The 23,801-nt window shown below is 35.7% G+C and overlaps 1 protein-coding gene across 4 annotated transcripts in view; it reads left to right on the top strand.

Annotated features, from left to right (window-relative positions):
* Positions 1–23,801, top strand: part of ARHGAP15 (Rho GTPase activating protein 15) — a 517,480-nt gene that overhangs the window by 259,349 nt on the left and 234,330 nt on the right. For all 4 annotated transcript variants that reach the window (XM_070737062.1, XM_070737052.1, XM_070737079.1 and 1 more), the window contains 2 exons: positions 9,113–9,211; positions 11,345–11,468. In XM_070737062.1, coding sequence (XP_070593163.1) covers positions 9,113–9,211; positions 11,345–11,468 — 223 coding nt within the window. The remainder of the gene's footprint in view (positions 1–9,112; positions 9,212–11,344; positions 11,469–23,801) is intronic.

Raw genomic sequence — 23,801 nt, forward strand, 5'->3', positions numbered from 1 at the left:
ATTTTTCCTAAAATTAAATGCTTGCTTCTCTAAAACCATTATTTTTAAAAATAGGTTTCTTTCCAATGATACTTCCACTGAATACATAGCAGTGGTAGAAAGCATATTCAATAAATTTCTGGTTGTATAAATGTCATTTTTTTTAAAAAAAAAAGTAGAAAAAGTTTCAAAATTGCTGACAGTATTTGTGGTTTTAGTTTTTTATTCAGCAGGCTTTAGGGTGCTTTTTTTAAAACCCTGCTGTTCTGTTCGAAAAAACACCCTAATCTTATGTTCCCGGGTCTATTTGACCCGGACTGCAAATTGATCATTTTAGGTACTTATATTTGGTCTTTTTGAAAGCTTTTTTCACCTGGAAACAAGTTTGAACATTTCTGCACACAATGGAATGAAAATTGAACTGAAGAAATTAATCCTTATTGGTTTATTTTGCACATAAATGTGCCTCCCCCTCCGTTTTTGTGAAGGTTTTTTCAATTTATGGATAGTTTTGCTTGCAAAATCCATTCTATTTTACTAAAGTTGGTGTGGGATTGGTAGCTTGAACAGTTCTGCACACAATGATATGAAAATTGAAATGAGAAAAGTAAATCTTATTGGTTTATTTTGCTGATATAATGCATGCACCCCCCGTTTCTGTGAAATAGTTTTCACTTTATGGATAGTTTTGCTAGCAGAATGCATTCTATTTTGCTAAAGTTGGTGTGGGATTTGTAGCTTGAACATTTCTGAACATAATGATATGAAAATTAAACTGGAAAAATTGATGCATATTGGTTTATTTTGCACATAAAGTTATTTCAATTTATATAAAAATTATGCTGTTAATTTCAAACTTACATACTTTTTTTTAGTAAAATGGATTTCTTTCATAAAATTAGTTATCTGGCTACAATGTGGTTGATTTTCAAAAGGATATTCCAAATATTTCTAGACAAATATGTATAACAAGTGACAATAATGGCACACAGCAAGGCCGGGGGGGTGGCCCTTTTGTGGGAAAAATAAACCAATAAGAACCATTTTTTTCAGTTCATTTATATTTTTCTTATGTTCAGGATTGTTCAATTTAGTATATCAAACCTTTTGGGGGGAAATCCCTTAGGGATTTGTAGCCTTGAAAAATATAAATTGACACGAAATTCAGAAAGGATGGGGGGAGGGGCTTTTTGATCAAAATAGAAATATAAGTCTCAATTTTTCCAGTTCAATTTTCATATCATTATGTTCATAAATGTTCAAACTAGTTTTCCAGTTGAAAAAGTTTTCAAAAAGACCAAATTCAAGTACCTAAAAAAAATCATTTTGGTCCGGGTCTATATGAACCGAACAGACTAAACGTGACTTTTTTTTTGCCCAGAAAAAAAAAAATTTCCCCACCCCCACAAATATTTTTTTGATGATCAGCATTGTTAAATTGAGTAAATGAATGCCGAAGATTTTAAAGAATATTTCGGATTTGGAGCATAAAAAAATAAAAAGTGAAAATGGTTGCAAGTATCCGAGGGGGGGGGGAGGCCTTATTTCTGATGTTAAAAAACCAGTAAGAATCATTTTTTTCAGTTCCTTTATATTTTTCTTATATTCAGAAATGTTCAAGCTACCAATCCCACACCAACTTCAGTAAAATAGAATGCATTTTGCAAGCAAAACTATCCATAAATTGAAAAAAACTTTCACAAAAACGGGGGGGAGGCACATTTATGTGCAAAATAAACCAATAAGGATTAATTTTTTCATTTCAATTTTCATATCATTGTGTGCAGAAATGTTCAGACTACTTTCCAAGTGAAAAAAGTTTTCACATTGACCAAACATAAGCACTTCAAATGAAGAGTTTTCGGTCCGGGTCAGGGTGACCCGGGAACAGAAGATTTGTAACTTTTTTTGCCCAGCAAAAACTAAGCCCCCCACCCCCCCCCAAAAAAAATTCTCATAGAGAGAACCCCTGAAATGATGAACAGTCATGAAATTTCAAGTTTCAGATATGCAGGGAAAATGTTTTACAGGGGACTCAAACTTGGTTTCGGGTCACATAGGACCCGAACAGAACAGAGAAGCAAATGCTTGCTTCTCTAAAACCATTATTTTTTAAAATAGGTTTCTTTCCAATGATAGTTCCACTGAATACATAGCAGTGGTAGAAAGCATATTCAATAAATTTCTGGTTGTATAAATGTCATTTTTTTAAAAAAAAAAGTAGAAAAAGTTTCAAAATTGCTGACAGTATTTGTGGTTTTAGTTTTTTATTCAGCAGGCTTTAGGGTGCTTTTTTTTTAAATGAAGAAATAACAACAAAGAGTTGTAAGAAGCAGGTTAATTACAACGTAAGGTTCAACATCTTTATATATATAAAACATTGTCTGTTCTTTAAAACAATTGTTCCCCCTGAAAATATAAAACCAGTTTTTTCTGACTTGCAAAGTTTTTGCAGTCTATCATTTAAATTACTTAAATAAAGGGAGCCTTAGTACTCCCAAAAGCTGAGAATATAACACCCTCCATGCATATTAGCTTGATCTTCTTGACAGACCAGAAAAGTGTTTGTGTGTGCCAATTAAAACAAAAATGGATCCCTAGTGGCTTGTTCTTCACACAACTTCTGAAGACTGTTATCATTGTTTGCTGGGGTAACTCAGGATAGGGCTGCTATCCAAAGTAAACAAACTTTTCAAAACTTTCTTGACAGATGGGGGTTACAAATGCATTTTAATAAGAAAGTTGCCAAAGCAACATTTTTTTCTTTTGACAATGAGCATATATTTACTTAACATCTAGTAACTTTGGGGGATACAAGGCAGATACATTCTCACAAAATGTTTTAACTATCAGGAATTTTTTTCCCTTCTGCTTTGAAAACTCAAGTTAAGGATGTTTTTCCTCACAGTGATATTTTAGCTGTGGGTTTTTAAAAAAAAAATTCAGCTAGGTTGAACTTGTCAGAAGGAATTATTGGAGGTTACCAAAGCAAGGTTGTTGTAAGAGACATTCTCCTTAAAAATGTAATTAGTATGGTTGCCATAAACACCTTTAATTTAACATAATTCATTGGATAAACTAGATCAGATAATGAACTTGGGTTTGAAAAGTATTACCTGATTCACTTTAATTATGCATCCAGAAAATGAGAACTAACTTCATTAGTGTGTGTGTGTGTATTTGTTTTTCCTTTCTCTGTGTGTGTTTAATATAAACATGATTAAGACATGGATTTATTGAGGTTGAATAGACATGGATTTATTGAGTAGAATACTGCTCCCAACAATACATACACTTTTGACATATTTTCAAAAAATATTAAATTCCTATCTTTGTTTTAATTTCATTGAAATGTAATTCAAACCAAATTAATTAAGGAATAAAAAATCTTGAAACAAACTTGATTGACTATGCATATTAAAACTATTATAATCAGAATCCGTTTTCATTCTCCAAATTTTGTTGGAATTATTTTTGCATGAATTCTTTTTTCAGCTATAATTTGGGGAAAAGCAGACTTTCTTTTCTAATCCATTTTAAGAAGAAGATGTGAGAACTATATTGTGAAAAGCAAGTTGTGGTTGCCTTGACTAGTTAAAATCTGTATTATTACACAAATTCTCAGGGTACATATCTGCCAATTCAGCATCCAGAGAATTTTTTTTTAACAAAACAAAAAAACCAAAACCCAGTGATTCTTTTTAAAAACATATTTCACATCTTAAAATAATTTTAAAACAAAAATAATTAAACTATCAACTTGGAATGCACAACGTCTAATTATTACTAGATGACAATAATACAGTTAAAATAATGTGTGCCATTATCTAATAGTCATCTGAATGTTTGCAACCCAGCCACAGCAGCAATAATAGGAGAAGGTGTGACAATATAATATGCAAACAAACAAACAAAAATATTGAGTTTAAACTTCATAAGTTTTCAGTTTGACAAGGAAGAAATTCACCCAGGAAATATTAGGAAGAATGATTCTTTGTAGCACATGGAGAGAAAATATAACAACATTTTTTTTCTCTAATGAGATTCTAATCATAGATTTTGGGACCGAATAATAGTTATACAGTCTCATATTTCTCCACCAAATAATTTCTTAAAGGATATGCTCCTGATATGCAATACTGGATACACCTATTGTTTTTATATCTTCCTTGTGAATTTTTTCATAGATATATTTAGTATGGAAAAAGCAATACGATGATACTGTAAATAGATACATTTCTATGGTCAAAAAATGAATTAAAATCTATCCTGTAATGAACTGTTTTTAAACTCACTTTCCTTAAGATGAAACAGAGCAGAAAGGAAAGTAGAACAGAACTAATGCCTGGACACCTAACATTGCAACCGTAGAAACCACAATTTGTTTCTTCTCCCCTGACTCTATGTTTCACTTAATTTTATTGGAATTGATTTAATTTCTCTATTTAAAAAAAGGGAATTGCGAGGAAAGCCAGAATGCTATTGATAAAAACACTTGTCTCAGACATAAGAATCTTACGAATATTTTTTAAAATATTAAATAAGATGAGAACTGCAGGCCAGAGGTCAGTTCAGAAGTGTGTCCAGCTGCCTAGAAATATGACAGCAGTAAACTGAGAGGGTAAAGATAAAACATATTTTTAATCTCGATTGAAGAAGCAAAAGAAATGTTGGAACCATCAAGAAAGTCCACTGAAAAATGTCACTGGTGACTTTCAAAATGTTTAATGGAAGATGTCATGCTTTTCTCCTTTCTCCCTTTTTGGGGCATATTTAAAATAAAAGTAGACAGAATATAATAAAGAGATACCACTGAGAAAACCACTAATCCAAACTGAGGCAGTGTTATGAATCAAGTTTGCCAATATGTATCAACTATTTCATATCGGTTTGTGAATAGATGATGCAACTTCATGCAACTGATTCACAAATAAGAAAGATACCCGTGTATTTCTTGCCAAGATTTCAAGAGTTTTAGGAAAGTGAGGTGCAGGGAGGGGGGAAGGATCTGGTACATTTCATTTATTGGGACCTCAAATTGGTATAGCGAATCAGAAACAGAGGGTAAAAGAATCTTCATTCAAAATCCCCCGTTTGAATGGATGCCAAAACCGAAATGAGAAGACTGTGTATTGTCCTTTATCCCTTATATGAAGTCTGCTGCTAAAATCTCTTAATTCATTATGCCTTTGTATTAGAATAGATGCTTGGAAATGATGGAATGCAAGAATGTGGAGGCATTCGTAAAGCTATTAAATTTAAAAAAGTTCAAACAAAATTTAAAAAACCCACCTGCTTTTGCACATTTCCATCTGTATATCTCTAATCCCTACGTTTTGTTATTGGTGCTTGATAAGAAAGTTCAAACTTGCCTTAATATGAAAAGGGTTTCTTTAAACAACAACAACAGCAGCAGCAGCAGCATTATTTAGGGCTGTGACTGTAGACTGTTCAGGCAAAATCTGACATAATTTTCCCCTGAACGCTTTCCAAAAATCTTAAAATGATATTGTTAGTAATATAAATATGATTTAAAATATTATTTCAGCTATTTTTTCATCAGTGCATCCAAATGGGAAATACTGTATATAGAAGGGTCTACTAAAGCTGCACTTTCATTAAATCAAAGTTAAATTTTTGGTAATGCTTGTCTCCGAATGTCAGAGATGGAGAAAAAGAAAGTCAGTTGCTGAGAGTAATTAAGAAGTGGAAGCATTTAAACTGTAGAGTGCAGTAGCAGTCTTCTTGAAACCATCTAGTAACTCTGAAGATTATGAGTAAAGAACTGGTTTGAGATACAGTGTTTTAAATGAAATAACTTTTCCCTGTTCTGTAATCTACTTTTGCTGATATAGTCATACATCACCAATTATATACAACGATTACAAACAACACATTAAAACAAACACTTTCAAAATGAATGTTGCTGTCCTTGTTAGCACTGAAGTAGCTTTTTTACATATCATAAGGATACATATTTTGATGCATTACTGAAATTCTAATAAAGCTTGGATTTAGTCAATGGAAGAGTGAACTAAGTTAAATCTCTGTTAAGCCTTCAAAATAAACTCACTAATTATGTTTTGTTTTTACTTTCAAAACTTCCAAATTTATATTAATAATTTAAGTGATATGTGCACTGGAAGATACAAACTAGACTGGCATTTAGTCTAATTCATCTCTCTTTCTCTCTCCTTCTCTCCCTCCCTTGGTCCCCATTATTATACTGACAGTCATAGTTCCCTCTAAGCTGAGCAGTGAGCAATCGCTCACTTAAAAATCATCATCAACTCAGAGTTTTCCAAACCTGCCCAGAAGCCGAGAGGGAAAGAGTGAGAGGGAAGGAGAGAGAGAGGAAGAGAGGAAGAGAGAGAAACAGATAGCAAAAAGAGAGGAAGGAAAAGAGAAAGAAAAAGAATGGGAGTAAGGAAGAGAGAAAGAAAATCAAAATCTAGTTTGAAACTAGCTCAACTATTTAAGTGGCATTTTGATATTGATAGAGTTGCCCTATTATGAGCTCACTGTTATAGACACACAGTACAGTATTTTATTTTGAAATTCTCTGAGGCAAAACAGGGTGGGTTTTTTATTTGTTTGTTTGTTTGTTTATTTAATTAATTAATATTTCTGTGCCGCCCAGTCCCAAAGGGACTGCCGCTCAGACACTATACTTTTCCGCCCACCCCCCCAAAAAATTAGAGGAAACACTGCTGACAGTGTTACATTAAATATTTGAAAGTCCCCCAAAATGGAAATGTGTAAACTTGAAGTGTGAGAGATATGACCCATCAGCTACTTACTTTTGCAATATTGGTGAGGCCAGAAAACTCAAGGAAATCATCCTATTTCCTTAAAAATGTATATTTTATCCTACAGAATCACAACCCCAAACAAGAATTACATGCTTATTATATGTGCGTTTTTCAAGTTCATGAAATATAGCAACATTTTAAGATTATGTGACTAACTCCCACTTTCCACTAGTTTAAAATACACAATGTATGGGAACACCTGTCTTAATCAGCAGCTACTTTTAAGATTTATGTAGAGTTAGTTTGAAAATTGGCATAATTAAATAGAATAGGGCAATATTTTCTGCCTAGGAATATTAGATATGTGAACTGTATATCTATCTTAATTGTTGAAAATTACCTGAAAAGTCACAAGTCCACAGTAACATGTTAAGAACTTAAGTTATGGAATGAAGATATTAGGGGGGGAACAAAAGTTATGCCTCCAAATAGTTCATTTTTATTTGATGTGGAAACATGTAAAGATTGATACGTTATTTTTCAATGTGATATTAATACATATTTTACTTATAATACCACTTGAGGGGGAAAATGCACTAACTGAAAGATCAAATAAGGGAACATATGTATTTACACCGTAAGACAGTTTCGCTGAATTTATATTTTGTTAGTTTTTCCTATGTATTTGAATAAACAACTTGTCATTCAAGCAACACTGATGGTATTCAACTTGACTAGGTAGAAAATAGAATTGATATTGTTAATGTTTATTCTAATTATATGTTGTTAACAGAACTCAATGTATGTTTGACAAGTCTATATTCCTAATATCTATTTTATATTTTTGTGTTGATATACATGAAATAAATAGAATATACTTTTTAATTAAAAAAAAACCCCAGAGATGTTTCTGCCAATTTGTCAAGCAGAAATAAATTTGAGCAAAATATTACTCTGAGTGTTTTACACATCTTGTATAGTCACCCACATTCTGAGGCAGCCATATTCTGAAATCATTCCCAAGTGTTTTTGTAGTCTTTAAGGAACAATGAGATTCTTTATTGTATCTGCTATAAAAGATTAACCTGGATTTCTCTCTCTCTCTCTGTCTCTTTGTTAATTCTGCCAGTTTTATCCAAATCTTTTTTGTTTCTTTAAAGTTACTGTTTCCCCTCAATGAATTTGCCTCCAAAATTTACTATATACAATATTCACTGGCACTGCATTCTGGTCATTTGGGATGTTCTGCTAGTATTTGAATCATCTTCTGTGATGACAAGTATGCAAATATTTGCTTTTGTTACCATTTAAGTCTGTCCACTATTTTCTGCTGTTTCTTATGTAACAGTTGGACTTGAGATCATTTCTCGTTAATGGCATGAACCAATTTTGCACAAATATTTTGTGCAACAGAACGTTTCTGTTTATTGTATCATTCTGGACTGCAAACTCTCTTACAGATGATCTCTTGAGAGCAGTAGTACGTTCTAAAAACCCACTGCTACCAGTTTGCATGTATGCTTGCGCATATGCAGAAGCATCCCAGGAGGGTAAGCAGAGCCTTCTGCTGCCGCCACTACTGGTTTGCAGAACTGGGCTGAACTGGGAGTAACCCACCGCTGCTTGGGAAGCTATAAAAAGAAGTCCACTCAAAATCCTCCATGTTCTACTAATTAAAATACGGTACTTTTGGCAATGGGCAAAGTTGATGGGATACTACCAGTGTTTTAAACATGTGTCCCCTAAGTGGTGATTAGGAATATGACTTGTGCTTGGTATAAGTCATATACCTACTTACATTTTAGTACTAAATATTGTAAGTGCTTTTAATAATATTATGTTTCATTGTTTGTCATATGAAACTTCACTGCAGTGAAGGAATTAGGGAAACAGCATAAGAAATTCAGACCATCATCCCATTCATTTTAAGCATCATTTTAAATTTCTGGGACAAGCCTAAGATAGAATATTCCATTTTCCCTAGAAATGTTGTTTTAGATGAAAATCAGTGCCACACCAATCTCAAAGGCAGCTTGTTCTAAAATGTTATTTGAGCAAATAGTATCAAGCAGACCAGCTGCCCAGATCAGTATGGACTGACATAATCTGCCAATCATGCAAGCTGTCCTGGAGCACACTTTTAAAAAAATTGAATTTGTCTAATATTGTGGTTTTTTTTACTTATGCATACATTTGCTGAATTTTAAGCAAAGAAATGTCACAGTAGCTTTTGTTGTGAAATATTTAATAGTTTGAAATAACAGAACCAGCTTTTTTTGCTGATTTTAATTTTTATTTACAGAAGAGTTTCTGAGATGAATTACACTGAAATAAAATGAAGTAGCAAACGGTTTGATGATATGTCATTTTCTCATTGTAAGGTCACAACTGTTTCAGGAAATGAGGTTCTTCTTCAATCAGATATTGACTTCATAATATTGGACTGGTTCCGTGCTATCAAAAACACAATTGACAGATTGGTATGCATTTCTTTTAGACTTTGCTTTTATTAATTGTGCAGTAATTTAAGGGATTCATATGTTTTACAGTAAGTCAAGTTAAAAATACATCTCCCTTGTTGCCTTTCAATCAAGAAGAATACCTACATGCATCTGCTATTTAAAAGTACTTCTGAACTAAATTATAATTTGAATAGCTTTTGAAAAAGAAAGGTGTATCTTTTTTGAAATTATGGTGATAAAATATTGCAAGGTAAACATTTATTAATAAATGCCATTTAACTTTCTATTTTTATGTCATTCATAATATACAGTCTTTAAGAGAACTATTAGTATGGTTGAATTCTTTGGCTATTATTTTCCTGATAATTTGATCAAATAATATCAGCAAATATCTGACTGCCCTCTCTCCCTCCCTTCCCTCCCTCCCTCCCCTCCCTCCCTCCCCTCCCTCCCTCCCTCCCCTTTCTCTTTCTCTGAAGATCTGGGTTTTTTGACAATTGCTTCTCCCACCCAATTTTAGATTAGATTTTTTTCTTAGGTGGTTTTCACCATCCCTATTATAAAGTTCATATTTCACCTCTCCTAATTATGCTAAAACTTTTTGGGAGGATGTGTATCATTTTGGCTTGTGAGAAGAGACACCCCTCATTGCGTGTTTAATTAGATCTTGTCCAGACTGGCTTGATGGCATTTCAGTGTATAATATAGGCACTTCTTTAAAAAAAAAAAAAACCAACCCTAATAAACAATTGAATAGGATATAAATGGCAAAGCTCTGCAATATGAAAGTTCTATATCATGCTGTAAGATGATAATTTTTCAAGACTTTAAATGGTGTCTACTGGAAGCTGGCAAAACAATCTGACATTTAACAAGTTCAATTCCTTGAATATTCCACTGAAACAACATACTAAATTTGCAATTCTATATATCTTTACCTGGGAATGAGGCTTTGGGAACTAAGGGTCTGATAGTCTATCAGCTTATGCTGCCAATACATCCACCAAAATTATATCTTAAAAGGGGATAAATATATTTGCTTTTTTAATGAATATATGAAACTTTCCTATAACAATAAAAGAAGCAAATAAGACGCTTATTGCACATAATAGTATCTCCCTGTTCCTCTAATACTGATTAGAACAATATAAATGTGTAAAAGATACTATTATGGCTTCATAAATACATGGATCCAAAATTAAAAATAAATTTTTTCATGTTATATTCTTATTGTAAATTTATTCACAGGATTGTGAAGAAATAAGAGGGTCTATCTAAAGACTGTAAATATGAATCTTCTTACTTTCAATTAATTCTACAGTACATATGAACACATAGACATCCAATGCTAAGAAAGATTACGTCAAAATAATGAAATATGATTTGCAACACCTTTTCATCTTTACATTACAGTGACTTAAAGGAAGTGCTTCAATCACAATATACATTTCATTTATTGTTCTTCCTTACCCCACTTCCTACCACCTAACAGGGACCAAACAAACTGCAATGTAATTATCTTAAAACCATTTAATAAATTCATTAAATTCATTTATAGCCTTCTCCTAAGCCTAATGTTAGAAGTACAGTGTGTCATAAATACAAATGAAGTTGTAGCTGTAAGTCCCAAAATAAATTCAGGCATCAGTTAACATACATAAATTATGAAAATAATTTCTTACCTAATTAAGAGCATCAATAAAAATTCAGTTGATGCTAAGGTCCTCTCCAATGAGTTCAAAGGATGGAATCAAAGAAAGGTGATTAAGAATGTAGTCAATATGTTCATGGAAATTTTTCAAATATGTAACATGACTGAATTGTTCTCTATTTATGCTGTGCATTTAAACCTAAAAGTTTCAATTTGATCTGTGTTTTCAAACAAAAGTGTGCAATAAAGCAGTGCACAATATATTTTCATATTTGATTTTTATCTGTAGAAACAAAAAGTGATTTTAAGTTACATGTTTATAATAGTGCTATGTGCAATACTTTGTACAGTGGCTTCTTTAGATGAAATTTTCTTTTCACCAATTACAAAAAGTTGGTTTGTTTTGCTTTGTGTTTGTTTTGTTTTCTAAATTTCTGTTGCTTTCATTAATTTACAAAAATTGTTTCTAAGGATATTTTCTTTCATTTTTATCTTTCTAGCCTAAAGAGAAGAGTTACATATCAAAGAACAATGAGCTCAAAATTCAGAGATCCTCTAGTTCGGAATTACTGAGTGTTCATGCCAACAGTAAGGAACCAAAAACAGAAAACAGAAAGTCTTTAAGTAAGCAATATATATATATATATATATATATATATACTGGGTAATGAAAAAGTTACAGAGAACCTTCTGTTAGTAAGATACAGTGTTCTATCTTGACTTTTGGACCCTCCACCCCCAAATTCTTTAGTTGTGACGGCTCTTGAAGAAGGGAAATGGAAACAAAAATTTATGGAGGGTGGAGTGATTAAAAATTCATGGCTTGCATTCAATGTGTGTTGGGTGCCAATTATGTTGGGTGCAGCATTAATGCATCATTAGGGAGCATGCATCAATTTGTGAATTCCTGATGCATCAGCAATGAATCCAAAATAAACATGGCACCAATCTTGTTTAGTCTAACAGTGATAACAATGTTATACATACAAAATTAGCAATATTTTAGAGGACTATATTTCATCTCCCAGGTTCAGATGCAACATGTCATTAAATAGCAGGGGAACACTCTTGTCTTACTATCTTTTTCCTGGGTTTTCTAGAGAGATTTAGTTATCAGTTGTGGAAAACAGGATGCTGGATGTATAGCCAGATCCAGCAAAGCCTTTGTTATATTCTTAAATATATAGAACTTTACATGTAAATGAAGTTATGACAGAAACAGTTTGGAGTATTTGAAAATATTGCTGATTGTTTACAAGATAATGATCTCTGTGTCAATGTGTAAAAAAAAATAATCCAGCTGGTTTATTTCACAAACATTGAATGCCACCTTTAGCATAGATTCTGGGGAGCTCACAAGAAGAAATAAAAATCAAAGAATAAAAACATAAGTACCATACAATCAAGAAAAAGCCATTAAATAAATGTAAGCTCAACAGAAATGTAAACACCTACAGAGCAGTAGTGTTGCACCATCCTACCCAACCATCTAACTCAATAAAGCTGGTGAAGAAAGGTACTCTAGCACTGATGATGTTACTTAGTTTGGATAATGAAATATCTGCAAGAAAACAAGCTCAGACCCCTCATTTCAATCCTGAGCCACAAATATTCCCCTTTGTTGAAGATACTCTAGATTTCCTTCTTAGAGAGTATCAAGTAGGGGAGGAATGATCATTTCACTGGTGTAGAAAGCTGGGAATGTTCAAGGGATTGTAGACAAAGAATTGGACTTTTATAAAAACCCAATATTTTGACTACAGTCCGTTGAACGTGCAATGCAAGGGAATCACAACCATATTCTTTTGGGTAAAACTCAGTTCCAGTTAGAGAAGATAATGAGGATCTGGTCCAAAAAGGGTTTTATAGGAAATACCAGGACGTTGAATTCTATGTTGTGCCAAAAATATAGATCCTATAGCAGTGATGGCGAACCTTTTTTTCCTTCAGGTGCTGAAAAAGCATGAGCGTGTGCCATTGCATATGCCTGAGTGCCCACACCCATAATTCAATGCCTGGGGAGGGCAAAAACAGCTTCCCCCACCCTCCGTAGGCCCCCTGGAGGCCAGAAATAGTAGGACAGGGATGGTAGGCACAATGGTGCACTTATGTACGACCCTTACAGACCTTTTAGAAATGGGGTGAGATTGACAGTAGATAATCTAAGGTTAATGTTTTGGGGGTTTGGGGAAGAAACCACAGTGAGTCAGGTTTCGGAGAGGGGCGGCATATAAATCCAATAAAGAGAGAGAGAGAGGGAGGGAGGGAGGGAGGGAGGGAGGGAGGGAGAGAGAGAGAGAGAGAGAGAGAGAGAGAGATAAATATGCATTCCAGGCACTGATCACTCTATTGCTGAAGTCGTATTTTTTGCAGTTCAGTTTAGAGCGATTTACATTTAGTTTGAATCTATTACGTGCTCATATATTGCTGTGGTTGAAGATGAAGTAGTCATTAACAGGAAGGACATCTTGGTATATGATTTTATGAACTCAGAGGATGTAAGAATCAGCTCATAGGATGTAAGAATGTTGCCTGAAATAAGAAAATGGGACATGACCAATGCATCGATTCAATTCTGTCTAGATTAAAAAGATCCACCTCCTGGGCTACACACCCCAGAATGCCACCAGATATTCTGCATATATATTCTCTCCTAGAGAACTTACTGAGATGCAAAAAGCCAGCATTCCTCCCACTTTTTAATAGAGGTCAAGTTTATGAGCACCTAGGCCAAGTCCTGTCAAGCAGATAGAGGAAAGGAAAAGGGAGAAGAGAAACTGCAATGAATTACTGGATTCTTGTATCTCAGGATGACCTTGACTCCGGCAGCAACTCCGATGCATTTTGTTCAGCATGTTGTTCCTAGCAAGGTGCCATTGTAAGAGGGTAGATGAACATAAAGATGAAGAAGGTAACATCTGCTTTCCTTAGCCACTTAGTGTCAGCTATCAGATGCATGGTATTTCTGCAAGATGGCTAACTCCGCCAGCTTTACCTATACGCAATTAGTTAAGAAGCTAAATGAGACAAATTTGACAGCTGATAGAGGCTATATCAAATGCCCCAGCATTTTAAGGATAAATAATATTTGAATGTATTCATTGTTCTCGATATCAACATTTTATCTAACGTGTTCACATTAGGATGTAAATCTGACTCCTTTTCAGCCTCGCTAAAGATACATTTGTCTCTCCTTTGTTCAACCCTACTTAAAAGTGGCTCGTGGAGAACAGCTCCAATCCATGGGCCCCTACCTCTTTGCCATTTTTTCTGGCAGGAAGCCATTAAACTGTCTCACCATTTGTTGTTGTCTTTTATGCTTCTTGGCATCATAATTCTAACATCTCTTCAGTAATGATTTAGAAGACAGATCAAGTTCCCACCAATGAGATAAAGTTAGCAGACAACCCAGCACTTGAACCACAAAAAAAAAAAAAAAGTTGTGAGGAGCCCCTGCCGTGCTGAAACTTTCTTTTTAAAAGGAAGACCAATCCACTGTGAACTTGCACGGGTTTTCAGCTTTGTGTGTATGTTTATACAGCGTAACTTGAGTTGCCTTAAAAATATGTATTTCAAATTTTCTTTTGGCCCCTCGAGAGGGAGTAATTATGTGGAATTAGAAAAATGTTAGCATTTGCTTACTTATTAGTAGTCAAAGCACAAATTGTGTTGTCAGTTTTTTGCCTTTGGCTTTCCATGCCCTTAATGTTCACACCAGTATCATTGCCAGAATTATCAGCAGCCAGAGCCAAAATTGCTTTAAAAAAGGCCTGAGAAGTGGTAATGACACATTGTTAGCAGTTAACAGGTGGTCGTTCCATTGTCCAGTTTGACTGCAAAGCTCAAGACAATCCATCCAGGATTTGCGAGAGGGCATTTTAAAAGAGTTTTTAAAAAGTGGAATAGTTGTGTTTCTTGGCTACTCTTTGGAAAGTAAGGACTGAAGAACCAGATCATACTTCAAGTAAAATGAATCCGGAATCAGATTAGAAATGGTATTTTTAAATTTCATATTCTTTCTTTCTCTCTCTCTTCTGAGATTACAGTCTGGGGTTCTGCCATATCAGGCTCCTAGGTTATTCAGCTTTCACTTTTTTGTCACTGAAAAGTGTTTTAATCTTAAAAGAACACTTGGATTTTATTACCTGGTGTGTGTGTTTGCATCTAACCCTCCGAGTTAACAGCCTCTTAAGCATCATCTCATCCTCCTTCCGAAGTTAACAGGATGAATTATGGATGCATCTAAAATTTGCTGGATTACTGTAAATGTTTTTAAAAAAATATTTATTAGGGCTGCACCACATATTCTTTGTAAGAGCATTTTCTTAGAGAGCTAGTTTGATGCAGTGGTTAAAGTGTTAAATGTGAGCTACAATCTCGCCATAGGTGAAGAGCCAACTGGGGCCAGTCAGTCTCTCTCGATATTAGGAAACAGGCAAGGGCAAACCACTTCTTATTGTTATATGCTGTTTTATTACTGTCGTTAGCCACCCCGAGTCTGCGGAGAGGGGCGACATACAAATCCAATTAATAATAATAATAATAATAATAATAATAATAATAATAATAATAATAACTTCTCTAAACTGTATTCAAGAAAATGGCATTGACTTCAACAGGTAGTTGAATGAGTTAACATTAATTAAAAGGCACACACAAAATATGGTACCCACTGTATATATATGTTTAATAATAGAAAAATTGATGGAGCATGGAACATGGAGAAATAATTGCAAATAAAGGAACTGGATACTTGACTATATCACTTTCTTCTGTTTTCTAAGGCTTTGACTTGGTCTAGTATTTTGCTATGTCTTTTTATCCATAGGTAGGGGAAGGAGAGGCCAAAGCAGGGATCAAACTAATAAAATAAATGATTGAAGCATTTTAGAATAGAATAACAGAGTTGGAAGGGACCTTGGAGGTCTTCTAGTCTAGCCCCCTGCTTAGGCAGGAAACCCTACACCATTTCAGACAAATGGTTATCCATTCTCTTCTTAAAATCTTCCAGTGTTGGAGCATTCACAATTTCTGGCGGCAAGCTGTTTCACTGATTACTTGTTCTCCTTAGTTCAAAGTTGCTTCTCTCCTTGATTAGTTTCTACCCATTGCTTCTTGTTCTACCCTCAGGTGCTTCGGAGAATAGTCTGACTCCTCCTTTTTTGTGGCAACCCCTGGGATATTGGATACCCTGCTATCCTGTCTCCCCTAGCCCTACTAGACTAGACATGCCCAGTAACTGCAACCGTTTTTCATATGTTTTAGCCTCCAGTCCTCTAATCATCTTTGCTGCTCTTCTTTGCACTTTTTCTAGAATCTCAACCTCCTTTTTACATCATGACAACCAAAGTCTAATGCAGTATTCCAAGCATGGCCTTACCAAGGCATTATAAAGTGGTATTAACACTTCATATGATTTTGATCTATCCTTCTGTTAATGCAGCCTAGAACTGTGTTGGCTTTTTTAGCTGCTGCTGCACACTGCTGGCTCATATTTAAATGGTTGTCCACTAGGACTCCAAGATCCATCTCACAGTTACTATTGTTGACCAAGGTACCACATACCGTATACAGTAGTACCTCTAGATACGAGTTTAATTCGTTCCAGAACGGAGCTCGTATGTCGAACAACTCGTATCTGGAACAAATGGCTTTAGACTTTGTTTTTCCCCTCCGAGATAACCAGAAGCAAGGATTCTTGCGCCACCTAGTGGAAGCTCGTCTCGTATCCCGAATTTGAGCTCGGGTGTCGAAAAGAAATGTGGAGCAGCTCGTATCTAGAGGTACTACTGTACTATACTTGTGTGTTTTCCTATCCACAACTATAATTCCGCTCACAAAGACTGCTCTAAAAAGGCTGCAATCTGACAGAAAAAATAAATAAAGTCCATGTATTAACGTGCATCATTTCCTAAATGACTTTTTAAAAAAATAAAAGCTAAATATGTTTCTTAACTACCCGTATATGGGTTGAGAACCCACAATTTATTATTAACTGGTACCTATCCAGCTGTAAATGGATTTCCAACCCCTAAAGCTGATTAACATATTTTATATCATTTAAACAAGCACATTTGTATACATGTATTATCTTTTACATATGTATATTTGCACAAGGCTGTTTCTTGACTCAAGAACACTTAAACATTTATCATACAATGATTGCAAGTGAAGGTCAGTTCAGCAAATGCTTATGATTTTCTTAACACTTCCATCATTCTGATTTTCTTCTCAGCTTTTTATGTTATATTATTTCTTTACAGGTAAATGTAATTTACTACTATTTAGAGATATTTAGTGGCCATTCAATGGCCATTATGCCTTCAACAAGATATATTGTAGTTCCTATTCAGAAGCATAGTAAATTAATTATTTATCAGACATTACTCCTTTGTACAGAACCTAATTAGACAGTAATCCTGGAACACAGTCAGAGCTAAACAGGAAAGAATTTGGATTCCAGAGTTGACCATTAATTTACCACCTTAATGCTATAATTTCACTTAGAGCTAATAATTTTTGGATGGCACTCTGAAAAATGCATTTCTTAAGCTGTTCCTTTTCTGCAAATGCTGCAGTTCAAGCTAGAAACAATTAAATGTTTGTAGGTGCTTCTTGCTTAGGGAAAACTATCTTGCATATTGTAATATTTTCATAGGAATTACAGTGTCCTCGGATCTTAAATCCTTTGATATATATCCAGCTTTAGCTCATTCTGGGTAGAAGGAGCCTAAGAAAGCTTTTATTCGAAATTTATTTGACATAATAATAAGCTGTTCTGGTTCTCTGATTTGTTGTAATATCCATTGTTTGGGTTCTGATTTTGGATTGTTTCTCAATCCTGACTATTATTAACCCAAATTTTGAACCAGCTGGATTGATTTTAGATGGCCTATGATGTCTGATTCAGGACTTTTCTATAATCCTTCATCTTCTCTTTCCTAAATTTCAGTGACAATGAATGAGGTTTCTACAGTCCATTCTTTGCAAATCCATATGTATCAGGTTCCAGATGTATGCCCTGTATGTATTTTACAAAAAACAGTAATATCAGGAACTATAGGAGCTATATTTCTTAAAAGATCTGAATACTGCTGAGAATGTTTGCAGTCCCTAGGACTTGAAACATGAGGTTTCTACAATAACAGAAATGCAACTGGAATCCACCCAATTTAAAGTTGGATTTATTTCAAACATCTCCTGGATGGATTCCAAATTCTTTTGATTTTATTGGGATCAGTTTTGAACTGTAGTAGGGGATTCTCCCATCATTCCTTTCCAAAATAACCCTCTCATTTACTTTAGTAAGAAGCTAATTTTACATTTCAGTTGGAACAATAAAGTGATGCAGATCTACTTTACACTGAGTCAGATGCCTAACACAATTATGTTGACTGTGGCTGGCTGCAACTCATCATAGTTTCAAGAAGGTGTTATATTCCAGATTTACCTGGATTGCTGTAAAAGAAACATGGCCATTTTGCCTGGGAAACAGGGTTTTGGTAACACTTTTCTCCACTGGGTGGATATAGAATGGCCAGGCATGTATTGCTTGGCTCCTTCTTTCTTCCTCCTATTGTTATGATAAAAGAACTATTATAAATTTTCTGGATCAAGAGCGAGCTATGAATTACCACCCCTCCACCCTTCAGTGCATGTATGTTTATCCCCATCTACCGGCCCAATGAAAGCAAAGGGCTTTCCTAGGAAGAAGAGTGCCCTTTAGCCAGTGATTTATTTATTAGTAATCTGGGAGACAAGATGCAGTCTCAGGCTTGATCATACAACACAGTTGAAAAACAGTAGACCTCTAGCTGGTTCCTACCATTTGAATCTGGGTTTTTATTTCTTATTTAAATTCTTCATTCTCCAAGTGCTTCATGAACATTTCTGGAAGTCTTATTTTTTATCTAAAAAAGAACAGAAATATGTTTGGAGAAACAAACCTATTTCCTAGGGTAGTGGCACAGTTGTCTGCATCACATTTTGCATTCACACCAGAAGAGCATAGCACATAAGGTGGGATCTCTTCCTTATTCCCAACACATCCTGTTAACGTATTGCAGGAAGTCTCCCAATTTCCCAGAGCAGATGTGAAGGAGAGAGTGCAGGGGTAGCAACAGGAGTTTTGTTTTGTTTTGTTTTGTCTGGTCCTAAGCCATAGAGGGCTTTATAGGTGATAACCAACACCTTGAATTGTGCCCAGAGACTAATAGGAAGCCAGTGCAGCTCGCGGAATATAGGTATTATATGGGTGTACCGAGATACACCCATGAAAACTCGTGCCGCTACATTCTGGACAATTTGGAATCTTGGAACGCTCTTCAAGGGTAGCCCCATGTAGAGCGTGTTGCAGTAATCAAGATGGAAGGTGATGAGGGCCTGGGCAAAACTGGTATTTAATTTTGGTTTCCAGCAAAAAAACAAAAAAAAACAAACAAACCTTGGCCCATAGCTAACAATGTGTTTGCCTAATGACTCAGAGGTTCACTTAATGACTATGGTGTTTGCTTAATGACTGCAGTGTCCAGATCATGACTGCCTTTTTTGCTTAATGCCCGCCTTGAAAAAATTCATAAAATCGAGTCGTGGTGACCCACTTTAAAACCTTCATGACTTATGACTGTAATTGACAGACTCAATTACGATAATAATTCAAGGACTACTTGTATTATTATTATTATTATTATTATTATTATTATTATTATTATTATTACATATATCTATTATTACATGTATCTATTATTATTATTATTATTATTATTATTATTATTATTATTTGTCATTGTCTTTGGGGGCTTTTTATATGCTAAGGAAAAATCCATATATTGATGTTGTGCTATGAATGTGGCTTCTTCAAGGATAAAGGAGATGTCCTTGAGGATTTTATTCCTCTAGTCATAGCTGACTCTAGAGTAGTGCTTATTGCTGTTTCAAGGCTATTAAACCACTGCTGTCAGAAGACATTTCCTTAGTCATGTAGACAGCATGACATCACAGAGCACTATTATGTTCCCACCAAAGTGGTATGTATTTATCTACTTGCATTGGCATGCTTTTGAAGGAGCTGAGTTGAGGACAGGAACTCAACCCATCATGTGGGGCTCAGGTGTTGAATCTGGGCTGGTGGCTCTCCAGCCAACAGACTCAGTGTCTTAACTACTGAGACGCCACACCACCTTCTTCTTCAAGGATGTAACTAGTATTTTGAGCGAAAGAAATATCAGGTAATTTGTTCCAGAAATGGGTTGCTGCTGATTCAGATCAGTTCTTTAGAACTGATAGTAGAAATTTCCCGCTCCTCCCCAAACCAGTAGCAATGAGCGGTAATCCATGCTCCTGAACTGGTCCTCTGGTTGCCACAGATTGCCAAAAAAATCTCTGCACATGCACAAAGGCTTCTGTGCATGCACAGAGGTTCATTTCTGCGAAAGGACACACGCGCCATCGAAGCGAGAGAGCATGTACAAGACATGCACTTCTGTCACAATGTGAACCAGCAGAGAAGTAAAATCCATCCCTGATTTGTTCCCATACTTAACAAATGAAAAGATTTCTAGGGCAGCTAGCTGCTACAGTATAACCAGGGGTGGACTACTGCCCGGATGGGGGGGAACGCAGTGGGGTAGCAAAAATGGAGCTCTACCCCAGAACACCCAATTTGCACTGAAGGATGTTGAAAGAAAATGCAGGGCGTCCTACATAAGCCATGCCCACAGTGTGGTAGTAAAATTTTTGGTAGCCCTTCACTGAGTATAACCATCAAAGCAGTCCTTGCTTGAAGGCTTATGGTCTAAAGCAGTGTTTCCCAACCTTGGCAACTTGAAGATATTTGGACTTCAACTCCCAGAATTCCCCAGCCAACGAATGCTGGCTGGGGAATTCTGGGAGTTGAAGTCCAGATATCTTCAAGTTGCCAAGATTGGGAAACACTGGTCTAAAGGACACAAGAGAAATAAATATAGGGAAATTAGAAAAAAAATATTTGTAATGAAAGTTGAAACAGAAGGTGATTAAAGGAAAGAATGCTTGCAGATGCTTAGTGTTTCTATCACTTGTTATCTCTCAGAACTATCTTGAAACCAATCCATGGTCATCTCCTTGTCTTACTCAGCCATCTTCCATTTTAGTTCATATTGTATGCATTATGTTCCACCTTTGCCCAACCCCACAGTTACTCTTTATAAAGAAATGTAGCAATGTTGCAAGTAACTCAAATGTGTCAAACAGAGGTTAATGTCTGAATAGTCTAACAATTTTATGAATGCTCCTCGTAGCCGTGGATAATTCTATATGCTCTTTATTGAGACTAATCAACATATGATGATGCATATGTTGAAGTTATATCATTTAGCCCCACATCTTCTTGACAATAAGTGCTGGATAGATTTCCGTGTGTTTATTTCTTTCGGTGGCATTGTTATGGAGCTAACACCAATCTTCACCAATGTCCATGTTGGGTTTCTTAATAAGTGTTACTTGAGCCGAATAGAATGGTACTCTATCAGAAGTGACATTTCTATTCATAGAATCAAGAAAATATTGGCAGAGAAACTCTTTGGTTCCAATTCCATTTTCAGGGACACTGTATTGTGATGCTGCATGTATTTCTTTAAACTAAGAAATAATGGAAACATAAAGTTTCTTTCTATTTTTACTCGTGATTCCTGATTGATTATTTCTCTGCCACCCATTCTTTTATACAATCATAAGTAATAATTATATAGTAATATCAATTTTTCCTTCACTCTGTAGTACTTTTTAAAGGGCATCAATTTGTTTTGAGCCAAAATGTAATTATATAGCATTCATATAAATGTTTTGTGGAAAAAGCTATATTTACAGAAATATTCAAATTTTGGTCCTACAGAAGGTGGATGTCAATCTTCTTTTCTTTAACACTATTGTTAAACTATGACCTACTTTTGTTAAAAGCAGAGCCATTAGACAACTGTTATCATTGGTACAATTATATAAGAGCAATATTTTTCATGGTACTTATAACACAGTCTTTAATACATGGTTAATATGAATAGGTTACTACGTTACAATATGTTAATGTAATAGTAATATGACTTCTTATTGTTATATCAAGTATCTTAATACATAGGCTATAATATTTATTCATGCTGTATCCATAATATACTTCATAGGTTCACATATACTCCTAGTTTTCTTTTCCTCCAACCATTACATCAGGCAACCCGAGAACAAAAGATTATAACTTAAAAAAAGATGGAATTATGGAAAGTTTCATAAATGCTCTCTTTCTGGGAGCCTCAAAGCAGACTGACTGCCTTTGAATCTGATACACTTTCCTATAAACTCTCAGATTTTAGAAAATTATTATGTATTTTTTATGAAGGAAGCAAACTTGAGAATTTGAATGCAAATAGTTGGAAAAAACTGCAGTTATAGCATTTAGCAACTAACAATTGCCTGAAGTGGCCTCGTATTGCAAACATTATTGCCTCATGCTAATTAAAAGTAAGCAGTTGTTGCTTTATGAGTATAGTGCATTGGCAATACAGTGATCCCTCGATTTTCGCGATCTCAATCTTCGCGAAACGCTATATCACGATTTTTCCACCAGATGACGTCACTCCTTTCCTTTCTCATCTTTCTTTCTCTCTCTCTTTCTCTATCTTACTTCTTCCTCTCTCACACTCTCTTCCTCCCTCTCTCATCTCTTTCTTTCCTTCTCTCTCTTTCTCTATCTCTCCCCCTCTTGCTCTCGAGCGGCAAGCGAGCAGCCGGGCGGGCGGGTGAACGGGCAAGCGGCAAGCGGCAAGCGAGCGGCTGGGTGGGCGGGTGATGGGCAAGCGGCAAGCGAGCAGCCGGGCGGGCAGGTGAACGGGCAAGCGGCAAGCGAGCAGCCGGGCGGGCGGGTGAACGGGCAAGCGGCAAGCGAGCGGCCGGGCAGGCGGGTGACGGGCAAGCGGCAAGCGATCTTGGGGTTTCCCCTTTGCCTGGGCGGCGGGAAGACCCAGGGAAGGTTCCTTCGGCCGCCCAGCAGCTGATCTGCTCCGCAGCGCGGCAGCAGCGAGAAGCCGAAGATGGGGTTTCCCCTTTGCCTGGGCAACGGGGAAACCCCATCTTCGGCTCCTCGCTGCTGCCACGCTGCGGAGCAGATCAGCTGCTGGGCGGCCGAAGGAACCTTCCCTGGGTGCCGCCCGCCGCCCACGCAAACTCCACCATCTGCGCATGTGCGGCCATGAAAAAAAGGGCACGCATGCGCAGATGGTGTTTTTACTTCCGCAACCCTACATCGCGAAAAATCGATTATCGCGAGGGGTCTTGGAACGGAACCCTCGCGATACTCGAGGGATCACTGTAATTTGTTTGTTCAAGTTCTTTTGTTTGTTGGGAGTACATAAGAGTACATGTTAAAGTTTTCATTATTTCACTATTGTCACTCAGATACTGTATATATTACTTTCATATAACAGTAAAGTGAAAAACATGTCTAATTCTGAATTAGATATTATGTTTGAGTGTAAGTGGCAATGGTAAGCAATGTAAGAGAGGATTAGCCTGTTTTCCCCAAAATAAGACATCCCAGATAATAAGCCCATTTGGGCTTTTGAGTGCATGGCAATACGGCCAAGCTCTTATTTCAGGGTTAAAAAAAATATTAGACAGGGTCTTATTTTCAGGGAAACACAATCGTCAAAAATATCTTGGCCATAGATTGCTATCATTGGTTTATTCCCCCTTCTCCAGTAACAACCTCTCTTCTCTGACTTTGAAACCTGAACAGTTTTAAACTGGGTTCTTGCTTCAGTTGCTTAATCCCCTTTCATAAATCATGTTCAAGTGCTGGAATAATTTGCACATCATTTAAGAATATTTACTTTGAAACATTCACCTCAAGCCTTTTTTGTATATCCTTTCTCTCTAAAGATTTGTAGTATTGGTTTTGTTCTCTGAGGTATAAAAGACCTGGGCAAACTTTAT

Source organism: Erythrolamprus reginae, chromosome 1 (genome assembly GCF_031021105.1).
Source record: "Erythrolamprus reginae isolate rEryReg1 chromosome 1, rEryReg1.hap1, whole genome shotgun sequence".
Taxonomy (NCBI): Eukaryota; Metazoa; Chordata; class Lepidosauria; order Squamata; family Dipsadidae; genus Erythrolamprus; species Erythrolamprus reginae.